This window comes from Hypanus sabinus, chromosome 11 (assembly GCF_030144855.1).
Source record: "Hypanus sabinus isolate sHypSab1 chromosome 11, sHypSab1.hap1, whole genome shotgun sequence".
Classification (NCBI taxonomy): Eukaryota; Metazoa; Chordata; class Chondrichthyes; order Myliobatiformes; family Dasyatidae; genus Hypanus; species Hypanus sabinus.
The window spans coordinates 94430129-94442412 of record NC_082716.1 but is presented as its reverse complement, the minus strand read 5'-3'; the positions used below and the strand labels follow the sequence as shown (position 1 = coordinate 94442412).

At 42.9% G+C, this 12284-nt stretch overlaps 1 protein-coding gene across 1 annotated transcript; it reads left to right on the top strand.

Annotated features, from left to right (window-relative positions):
* The first annotated feature begins 2218 nt into the window (after positions 1 to 2218).
* On the top strand, positions 2219 to 10447 carry mrps14 (mitochondrial ribosomal protein S14). Its single transcript, XM_059984910.1, has 3 exons — positions 2219 to 2377; positions 2923 to 3090; positions 9305 to 10447. Exons 1-3 carry the CDS (start codon positions 2327 to 2329, stop codon positions 9485 to 9487), a joined length of 402 nt encoding a protein of 133 aa, XP_059840893.1. The 5' UTR covers positions 2219 to 2326; the 3' UTR covers positions 9488 to 10447.
* The last annotated feature ends 1837 nt before the right edge of the window (positions 10448 to 12284 follow it).

Genomic DNA, 12284 nt, shown 5'->3' with positions numbered 1-12284 from the left:
AAATGTTCATAAATCCTGTTTCTCAGGATCTTCTCCATCAACTTACCAACCACTGAAGTAAGGCTCACTGGTCTACAATTTCCTGGGCTATCTCTACTCCCTTTCTTGAATAAGGGCACAACATCTGCAAACCTCCAATCCTCAGGAACCCCTCCCATCCCCATTGATGATGTAAAGAACATCGCCAGAGGCTCAGCAATCTCCTCTCTCACCTCTCACAGTAGCCTAGGGTTTTCCTTAATCCTGTCTACCAAGGCCTTCTGATGGCCTCTTCTGGCTCTCCTAATTTCATTCATAAGCTCCTTCCTGCTAGCCTTATCTTCTAGATCGCTATCATTACCTAGTTTTTTTGAACCTTTTGTAAGCTCTTCTTTTCTTCTTGACTAGATTTACAACAGCCTTTGTACACCATAGTTCCTGTACCTTACCATCCTTTCCCTGTCTCATTGGAACATACCTATGCAGAACACCACGCAAATATCCCCTGAACATTTGCCACATTTCTTCCATATGCTTCCCTAAGAACATCTGTTTCCAATTTATGTTTCCAAGTTCCTGCCTGATAGCCTCCTATTTCCCCTTATTCCAATTAGATGCTTTCCTAACTTGTCTGTTTCTCTCTCTTTCCAATGCTATGGTAAAGGAGATAGAATTGTGATCACTGTCTCCAAAATGCTCTCCCATTGAGAGATATGACACCTGACCAGGTTCATTTCCCAACCCCAGATCAAGTACAGCCTCTCCTTTGTAGGCTTGTCTACATATTGTGTCAGGAAACCTTCCTGAACACACGTAACAAACTCCACCCCACCTAAACCCCGCGCTTTATGGAGATGCCAATCAATATTTGGGAAATTAAAATCTACCACCACAACAACCCTGTTATTATTACACTATTCCAGAATCTGTCTCCCTATCTGTTCCTTGATGTCCCTGTTACTATGGGGTGGTCTATAAAAACTCCCAGTAGAATTATTGACCCCTTCCTGTTCCTAACTTCCACCCACAGAGACTCTGTAGACAATCCCACCATGCCTTCCTCCTGGTAGAGTCAAATCAGTGATAACACTAAGGAATAGTACTGTCGGGACAGATCACTGATTGCTACTCAGGACAGGCATGTCACTGGAAAATAGTGGGGTACAGTACTAGAGGAGATGGGTCTGTCACTGTATAACAGTGTGGTACAATACCAGAAGGGACGGATCTGTCACTATATTACAGTGCATACAGTACTGGATGGATCAGGTTAGTCACTGTATAACAGCGTGGTACAATATTGGGTTGGGGGAATGGGTTTGTCACTGTATTTCAGTGCAGTACAGTACTAGTCAGGATGGGTCAGTCACTGTATAACAGTGTGATTCCTGAGGTTGTTATTGCCAGGGGTGGTAGTGGGGTTAAGTTCCCACTACCTATAAAGTGCTCCAAATGGTGTGCGACTTTAACAGTCTCTGACAACCAAGTCCAACTCTCGGCCTTCAGGCATGGCTTAGCTATTAGGCCCGGAGGAACTGTTTCTACTGACAAGAGAAGGCACCTCAAAACCAGTTGCTTCTGGCAGGTGAGGTTCATCAGCCTTGGACGGCAGCCCACCAAGGAGAAGGAGAACTCTGATTTTAAGCCTCCGCTGCCTTGCGACCATACCCATCCATGGGAAAAGCTTCGGGAGTAAACCCCAAGGAAGAAGTCTGGACCCGGGGTCTCTAAGGCAAATTGATATTGTTTACAACTTCACTCTGGCAACCTCTGCGACGACACTGGTGCAAAGTTGCATTGGCGTTTGTCCTTCCCTTGGACTGCATCAGTAACGTGGAGAGGGGGAGCCCTCTGCATGGGCAACAGCCGGTTCTTCAAATCTTCTGACCCAAGAAAGGACACAGTCCACCAGAGGCGCAAACCCATGATCCACTGGGATCGACAGCTGCCTACGGTTACAGTTTGTGTACAACAGTGTGGTACAGTACCGGAGGGGATGGATCTGTCATTATATAATAGTGCAGTACAGTACTGATTGGGATAGGTTTAACAATGCGATACAGTACCGGAGGGGACGGGTCACTGGTCGGGATGGGTCAGTCACTGTATAACAGTGAGGTATAATGCTGGTCGGGAGGGTCTAGTGCAAATTTATAGCTGCAGTTCGCTCTCCCTCAGTGAGCTGACCATGTAAATCTCCCAATGGTCTAAGCTCCTCCTCCCTCTCACACGTTGCCCAATCACCGACCTTGTCACCAGCTTTCCGGCAGCTGTCGGCTTTTTTTTAGGCCTTTGCCGATTGGTCGTTTTGGGAAGGTTGCCGCACACTCGGAGAGTCGAGCCTGTGATGGCGGCTGTAGGCTGGGCTGTGAGCTTTTTGTACGGAGCCGGGCAGCAGGTGAGCGATCGGGGAAAGTCGGGCGGGAGGACATGGCTCCTGTTCTGTCTGCTATGGCGGGTCCCTATCCTTCGCCGCCGCTACAGGCCTGGCCACTTGCTCTCTGGATCCTCTACTTTTCCTTTCCCCCTTTTGACCTCCAAGCCTGGGTCTATCGTTCCCTCCGTCTCCCCGGGTCTATCACGACATTCACTTGCTTCCCTTCCACATACCCACCTCACCATATCTTCTCACTTCCCTCCTGCTTCTCTTCTCGCCCTCTTCTGAAGTTTGCTGGCTGTGGATCTAATTGGGTCTTTTTTTGCCGGTAATATTGATCATCCAGCCCCACTGAATTCTTACCCTACTGACCTGTACTTGTTCACTTTCCAAGTACATAAGGAATTTGAGAATGACTTATTTCTTTGAAGTTTGTATACTGTCTTGGTGAAGTCTTGTAGCTCTGAAGTAGTTGATAAGTTAAATTAAAGCTCATTTTTCTGTTGTTCTGGCACCTGTTTTGGAATAATTTTTCGTTTCAAATGCTTGTGTTTCTATCTTTGTAGCTCTTGTCATTGCTTCCCAGAGGAAACTTGGGATTGGTTCGTAATTACTATGTGGACTGGCGAATGCTAAGGGACGTGAAAAGGAGAAAGCTGGCTTTTGAGTATGCAGATGAGAGGCGGCGACTCAATGCAATACGAAAGAACACCATTTTACCAAAGGAACTGCAGGTATGATCAAACGTCGTTCTGTCTTAGTGCACATAGTGATTTGATCTATATGGACGGTTTACAAGACAGGCTTTTCATTGTATCTTGAGAATTGAAGATTCAAAATTGTTTAATGTTCTGGAATCTGTCAAATAGCTAATATTCTTCCATTATATGGTTATTATTCAAGAAGGGAACCAAGGATAATCCTGGAAACTGAGACCGGGGAGTCTCACTTCAGTGGTAGGAAAATTACTGTAGAGAATAGATAGGGATCAGATTTATGAGCATTTGGGCTAATTAGGGAGAGCCAGCATGGCTTTGTGCAGGACAGGTCATGTAATAACTTGATTCAGTTTTTTGACAGTGATGAGGTGATTGGTGAAAGTAGAGCTATACTTGGGAGGCTCGTCCAGAAGATTAAGGTATAAACATAGAAAACCTACAGCACAATACAGGCCCTTTGGTCCACAATGCTGTGCCAAACATGTACTTACTTTAGGAATTACCTGGGGTTACACATAGCCCTCTATTTTTCTAAGCTCCATGTACCTATCCAGAAGTCTCTTAAAAGACCCTATCATATCTGCCTCCACCAAAGTTGCCGGCAGCTCATTCCACGCACTCACTACTCTCTGAGCAAAAAAACTTACCCCTGATATCCCCTCTGTACCTGCTTCCAATCACCTTAAAACTGTGCTCTCTCTCATTAGCCATTTCAGCCCTGGGAAAAAGACTGACTATCCACACGATCAGTGCCTCTTGTCATCTTGTATACGTCTATGAGGTCACCTCTCATCCTCCGTTGCTCCAAGGAGAAAAGGCCAAGTTCACTCAACCTATTCTTGTAGGCATGTTCCCTAATTCAGGCAACATCCTTGTAAATCTCCTCTGCACCCTTTCTATAGTTTCCATATCCATCCTGTAGTGAGGTGACCAGAACTGAGCACAGTACTCCAAGTGGGGTCTGACCAGGGTTGTATATAGCTGTAACATTGCCTCTCGGCTTTTGAACTCAATCCCATCATTGAAGAAGGCCAAGTATGCCTTCTTAAACTGCAGGGACAACCTGTGCAGCAGCCTGGAGTGTCCTATGGATTCGGACCCCAAGATCCCTCTGATCCTCCACACTGCCAAGAGTCTTGCCATTAATGCTATATTCTGCCATCATATTTGACCTACCAAAATGAACCACCTCACATTTACCTGGGTTTAACTTCATCTACCACTTCTTAGCAGAGTTTTGCATCTTATCGATGTCCCATTGGAACCTCTGACAGCCTTCCACACTATCCACAACACCTCCAACATTTGAGTCATCAGCAAATTTACTAACCCATCCCTGCACTTCCTCATCCAGGTCATTTATAAAAATCACAAAGAGAAGGGGTCTCACAAAAGATCCCTGAGGCATAGCATTGATCACCAACCTCCATGAAGAATATGACTCATTCTGGATCCACAAAGAAAGGTCCACTTGCATCCCATGCCTCCTTAATTCTCAATAAGCCTTGCATTGGGTACCTTATCAAATGCCTTGCTGAAATCCATATACACTACATCTACTGCTCTACCTTCATCAATGTGTTTAGTCACATCCACAAAAAATTCAATCAGTTTCATAAGGCATGACCTGCCTATGGCAAAGCCATGTTGACTATTCCTTACCATATTATGCCTCTTCAAATGTTCATAAATCCTGCCTCTCAGGATCTTCTCCATCAACTTACCAACCACTGAAGTAATGCTCACTGGTCTGTAATTTCCTGGATGATCTCTAATCTCCTTCTTTAATAAGGGAACAACATTGGCAACCCTCCAGTCCTCCAGAACCTCTCCCATCCCCATTGATGATGCAAAGATTATTGCCAGAGGCTCAGCAATCTCCTCCTTCATCTCCCACATTAGCCTGGGGTGTATCTCGTCTGGTCCCAGAGACTTATCCAACTTAATGCTTTCCAACAGCTCCAGCACATTCTCTTTATTAATGTCTATATGCTCAAGCTGGTCAGCCTGCTGTAAGTCATTCGTACAATCGCCAAGGTCCTTTTCCATAGTGAATACTGAAGCAAAGTATTCATTAAGTTCCTCTGCTATCTCCTCCGGTTCCGTACACACCTTTCCACTGTCACACATGATTGGTCCTATTCTCTCACATTTTATCCTCTTGATCTTCACATACTTGTAGAATGCCTTGGGGTTTTCTTTAATCCTGTTCACCAAGGCTTTCTCATGGCATTTTTTGGCTCTCCTGATTTCATTCTTAAGGTCCTTCCTGCTAGCCTTATAATTTTCTAGATCTCTATCATTACCTAGTTTTTTGAACTTTTCGTAAGCTTTTCTTGACTAGATTTTCAACAGCCTTGGTTTCTGTAGCCCTACTACCTTTCCCTGTCTCATTAGAACGTACCTATGCAGAACATCATGCAAATATCCCCTGAACATTTGCCATGTTTCTGCCATACATTTCCCTGAGAACATCTGTTCCCAATTTATGCTTCCAGGTTGCTGACTGATAGCTTCATATTTCCCCTTACTCCAATTCAATGCTTTCCTAACTTGACTGTCCCTATCCCTCTCCAATGCTATGGTAAAGGAGATAGAATTGTGATCAGTATTTTTGAAATGCTGTCCTACTGAGAGACTTGACACCTAACCAGGTTCATTTCCCAATACCAGATCAAGTACAGCCTTTCCTCTTGTAGGTTTATCTACATATTGTGTCAGGAAACCTTCCTGAACATACTTAACAAACTTCACCCCATCTAAAACCCCTTGCTCTAGAGAGATGCCAATCAATATTGGGAAATTAAAATCTCCCACCATGATAACCCTGTTATTATTGCATCTTTCCAGAATCTGTCTCCCTATCTGCTCCTCGATGTCCCTGTTATTATTGGATGGTCTATAAAAAACATCCAGTAGAGTTATTGGCCTGTTGCTGTTCCTAACTATTCCTAACTGTTCCTGGCTATTTGTGAGCCGGTTTGCCTGAGCAGAAAGTGGGTCGCCACAATACATTAAGTAGCTTGTTTACATAGTGTAGGTCCATAAAGTGATGCTAGGCATAATATACTAAATGCCAAAACACAGTAGGTGGTGTGTGCTGAAGTGAGTATTATATTTTCTGTAAATTGGAGAAACAGTGATTTAATATATGCAAAAATACTGTGGCTAATATTATGGTGCCACATGTAAGGAGTTTCTACATTCTCCCTGTGACTGCATGGGTGTCCTCCCACAGTCTAAAGATGTACTTGTAGGTTAGTTGGTCATTGTAAATTGTCCTGTGATTAGGCTAGTGTTAAATTGCTGGGTTGTTGAAAAGTGTGGCTTGCTAGGCTGGAAGAATCTGTTCTGCACTGTATCTCAATAAAATAAAAGGTAGGTGGCATCCGTTGGTCTCGAGAGACCATGGATCTGTGCCTGGAGTTTCCAGGGCCCAGGCCTGGGCAGGGTTGTCTGGGAGACCGGCAGTTGCCCAAGCTGCAGGCCTTTCCCTCTCCACGCTACCGATGTTGTCCAAGGGAAGGGCACTAAGACCCATGCAGCTTGGCACTGGTGACGTCGCAGAGCAATGTGTCTTGCTCAAGGACACAAACACGCTGCCTCAGCTGAGGCTCGAACCAGTGACCTTCAGGTTACTAGTCTGATGCCTTGCCCACTAGGCCACGCACCAACACAAATAAAAAATGAATAACAAATACAGTTACATGTTTAAAATATAGGTTCATTAAAGAGTTGGTGAGTGAAATTTTAATTTTTGTCAGTGTGTCAAACAGCATAAATTGGCTTTTTTGCCCATCACATCTGTGCCAACCTTTGCTCACCTACACATCTGATACTGAAACAAGGCTGACTTTGATTGCCCATCTTTGGGTTCTTTGAGAGGGTGGTGTGTGACGCTGCCTTGTACAACTACAGTAAGTACTTGTGTCGCTGCAGTGTCCACATTGAAGTTCTGGGACTAGTGAGTAGAAACACTGGAGCAAAAGTGATGGGCGGTGATGTATCCATGACTGGACCTCAAAGCAACTTGAATTTTTTTTGGCCCATTGAGTGCATATGTCAATCACTTCTTTACACTAATCTTGCACCCTCTTCTGTGTGATACCAAATTTGACATGGTCAGGGCATGCTGCAGAAGGAAGATTCACTGTTAATGTTTGCACAGTACAAAAATTAGAGCTTTGCCCAACTTTGGATTATTTCTGCAGAGCTTTATCAAACAAAAACTATTTCTGCTCTCAAGTGCAGTTGATATACTAACTGCCGGACTATTTGAAACTCAGTGACTTATGTGAGTTTATCTCCATGTTCTTTAAAATGCAATTTTTAGTCATGCAGAACATACTTCATTAGAGCATAAGAAGCAGAGGTAGGCCACGTATGATTTTCCTGCACTTGTACCATATCCTTTGATTCTCTTAATATTCAACATTGACTCCCTTCACCAAGCTTACCTTGAAACTGAACCTGTCGGAAATCCACAGGTAGAAAGACACTGAGACTGTCCATTCCTCTGAATCTTTGGAAAATTATCCCCAGCCTTGTGCCTGCCCTCCAGATTGCATCTTCAGTTGTTCAGTTGTACACCTGGCAGCCTTGTTAGTAAATGGTTAAGTTCACGCAGAGCAGTGGTTGAAACTACTCTGGCGATACCCTCGGGTTTATGCACCACAGTGAAGAGAGTTACTTCCCTCGTGTTTAATACTTAGCATGCAGGACAGAGCCAGAAGAGGTCAGTATTTAGCAAGCAAAGCTACATGATGATTCATCATTCCCAAAGGACTTAATTAAGAAAATACTGAAGCCTTAAAATATAAATTTTATATAAAAATTCATATATTTTATATTTTAAATATAAAATATAAATATTTCTTCCATTAAACTGATTTAAGCTGTGCCTTGTTGAGGAGGATTCCAGAATAAGGCAACACAAGCTTAATATTTGATCTTGGCCTTTCGGGCAAGTCAGTAAGAGGCTGTTTTTGTGTAGAAATAAATGTGTTACTTTGGGGATGGATGGACGTGACTCGTAGGATCACAGTCTGCAGCAATGACTTGAATCATTAGAGATGTGTTGTATATTAATGGGGATCCTGGAAGTATGAAATAAAAACAAAAAGCTGCACACACAGCAGGTCGGGTAGCATCTGTAGAGAGAGTTTTACTGTTTCAGCTTGAAGATGTTTGTCAGAAGTAAAATGTCAACATTTGATATAGCTGAGTGGCAGTGTGGACTATAAGGAAGATGCCGAATGGGCAATGTAGTCAGGTTAGGTGAGTGGGTGAAGGTGTAGCCAGTGGAATTAAATGTGGAAGTGTGAGGTCTTGTTTATCTTCCAAAACAATGTAGGGTAATTTTTAAATGATGAGATTTGTTAGGCTTGTTGAGTATTCTTCCACATGAATCTTTGGAAGTTGACATACGGATACAGAAAAGAAATTGAGCTGTTGCAAGCTGTTACAAAAGCGAGCAAGCATATGCCCACTCTGTGACAAGCTGCCCTCATCATGGGGGTCAGTCTGCAGAACCTCCTATGCACTTACTCAATTCTTGACAGAGGGAGGCAAGACCCGTAGAAGACGTTTCATTTCTGTCAAAAGGTTGTCACAATTTGCCATGGTGGTACAAGATATAAAAAAAATTGGTCCAAGTGGGAGATGGGTTCTTAAAGAGTATCTGAAAAGCGGAATATTCCTGTGATACTGCTAGTTTTTTTGTTATACTCTGTCTCACCATCCTGGTGCACATGACAATGAACACAACTTGATTTGACTTGAAAGGAAAACCAGGATTCTGAGAGAACTTTTGAGGTGTGCTACTAAAAAGCATAGGTTTAAGAGATCTGAAGGACAAGTCTTTTCCCATACAAAGTGGTGGTCATGTAGAACAAGCTGCCCGAAGAGGTGGCAGTACAGCTGTGGTATTTTAAAAAAACTTGTGGGCAGATACAGTTGTATGAGAAGAATGGAGAGATATGGACCAAATGCAGGAAAATATGGTTAGTGTAGATTGACATCTGGGTCAGCTAAAGGGCATGGTTCCATGCTGTATGATTGACACATAGCACAGCTTCTAGTGATGAGATGAAGAAAATGGGGGGATCCAACAGAGACCAGAATTAAGGTGGTGGAATTTCAGCACAAGCATTTCAAGTTAAATCACTGTTAGTTGCAAAAAGTGACCACTGCTGTGCACTTTATTCACTCAAGTGGTATGTTCCTGCAGGAGGTTGCTGACAAGGAGATTGCTGTTCTGCCAAGAGACAGCTGCCCAGTCCGGATTCGCAATCGCTGTGTCCTCACCTCACGGCCACGAGGAGTCAAGAGCAAATGGCGACTCAGTCGGATCGTGTTCCGTCAGCTTGCTGACTATAACCAGATGTCTGGGATCCAGCGTGCCAGGTGGTAGCACCAGTGATTTGGCTTGAGGAGCCTGTTAATGGTGACTTGGACAATGAGTATCTGATCACTGAAGCCACCCCAAGCTGACTGTTCTTCTGCGGTCAGAGGGTGGGCTGGGAGCTCTATTACATTGAAACAACTGTATTTGAGAAAACTCTGTAGACTGTAGTGTTTGGGACGTATTATTATTATTATTATTATGAAAGCTTTACATAAAAACATGCTCTTGATGCAATATAGACAATACTGCTCTTTCCCTATAGAACCTTCATCCTTGAGGTGACATGGACAAAGGCAGTGCTCTATCATTACTGACTTGTATGATGTGACTTAAGACTGATCCTGAGTAGCTTCATCCTTTGCTGAAACATTGGCATTGAAAACACTTTTGCCAAATATGAGCACAGCGTGACTCTTCCTGTGCCAGATATCCCAGTGTTTCTTTTACCTGTGCCCATCTTATGGACAATACTTGTTGTGAATTTCACTTGGGCTTAATTTGCCCACTTTAGAAGTGTTCCTGTGCTAAACACCTGAAACTGGAGTATTTCCTTGCCAGAATCTCATGCAAGAGAGTTCAATGCTTAATTTAAATGACTAAAAGATGACTTGCACTCTGCTGTTTGAAGACTATGAAGGATAGTTTTCTATGAAAGTAATATCTATTGAGACTGTACAAGGAAAAACAAGGCCTTATTAATTTTATCTCAAATGCAAGTGGTGTAGTCTTGGTGTGGTCCATATCATTCTGTATTTGTCAAATTGCTGTCAAAAGAAAGTCTCCCATGAATGTTGCAGGAGTTGTCTACCTGTCTTTTTTGGCTGCATGGAAACACTTGCCACAATGAAACTACACCTATTTGCTTTTTGAATTTGTGTGAAAGTTGTTTTATGTTGTAATGCTCCAAAGAACAGAAGAGTAGTGACATGACTTGCTTTAATACTCTAATAAAGCTTGGTCCAAGAACATTAATAATCTGCTTATTTTTACTTCTAAGTCACCTTGGACAAAAATCTGTTGAACATCTCTTCCCCTCTTTATTTCTTTCAGCTGTTATAGCACTTAATTATTTGCTATTAATGTTGCTTGCCTCCTACTTCTCTGCTGAGTATACTCATTGATCTCAGTTTAGGCACAATAAGGTTTACCATAAGAAACAAGCAGAGTTAGGACATTTCAGCCCATCAAGTCTGCTCTGCCATTCCATCATGGCTGATTTATTAACCAGCTCAATCCCATTCTCCTGCCTTCTCCCTGTAACCTTTGACACCATTTCTAATCAAAAACCTATTAACCTTCACCTTAAATATAACTTATGACTTGGTCTCCACAGCCATCTGTGGCAATGAATTCCACAGATTCACTACCCTCTAGTTAAAGAAATTTCTCCTCAGCTCTGTTCTAAAGGGATGTACAGTACTTATATTCTGAATTTGTACCCTCTGGTCCTTAGACTACCCCACTGTGGGGAAACATCCTGTCACATCCATTGCATCTAGGTCTTTCAGTATTCAATAGATTTCAATGAGATCTCCCTTCATTTTACTAAACTACAGCAAGTACAGGTCCAGAGCCATCAAATGCTGCTCATACATTAACCCTTTCATTTTTGGGATCATTCTTGTGAACCTCCCCGGACCATCTCCAATGTTAGCAGATTTTTTCATAGATTAGGAGTCCAAAACTGCTCTCAATACTCCAAGTGAGGCCTCACCATTGTCTTATAAAGTTTCAGTATTACATTCTTGCTGTTATATTCTACTCCTCTCAAAGTGAGTGCTAACATTGTGTTTGCCTTCCTTACCACTGACTCAAATTGAAGTTGACCTTTGAGGAATCCAGCACGAGGTTTCTCAAGTCCGTTTGCATCTGATTTCTGAATTTTGGACTATTTTAGAAAATAGTCTGTATTTTATTCTTTATCCCAAAGTGCATGACCACTCACCTGCCTACACTGTAATCCACCTGCCACTCCTTTGCTCATTCTCCAAATCTATTGCTGTCCTACTAACTCCCTGCTTCCACAACATTACTTGCCCCTCCATCTATCTTGTATCATCTGGAAACCTGGCCACAAAGCCACCAATACCATCATCCAAATCATTGACATATAATGTGAAAAGAAGTCCCAGCAACACCTGCAGAACACCACTATCCATTGGCAGCCAACCAAAAGAGGCCCCCTTTGTTACTCTTTGCCTTCTGCTAATCAGCCTTCTATTCATACTAGTATCTTTCCTGTAATGCTGTTCTTGTGTAGCAGCCTCATGTGCAACACCTTGTCAAATGCCTTCTGAAAAATCCAAGTAAACAACATCAAAGTACATTTATTATCAAAGTACATACAGTACTGTGCCTGCCTTAGGCACATATTGCTGAAGTGCCTCAGACTTTTACACAGTACTGTAGTAATTTTATGTATTGCACTGTACTGCCACCAGATAAAAAGAACAAATTTCTTTTAAGAAAAGAATAAACTTCCCTCCCTTAATTTTGTACATATGCCCTCTGGTGTTTGCTATTGGTGCCCTGGGAAACAGGTACTGACTATCCACCCTATCAATGCCTCTCATAATCTTGTAGACCTCTATCAAGTCCCCTCTCATTCTTCTACACTCCAAAGAGAAAAGTCCCAGCTCTGCTAACCTTGCTGCATATGACTTGTTCTCCAAGCCAGGCAACATCCTGGTAAACTTCCTCTGCACCCTCTGCATAGCTTCCACATCCTTCCTATAATGAGGTGACCAGAATTGAACATAATACTCTTAAGTGCGGTCTCACCAGAGATTTGTAGAGTTGCAAC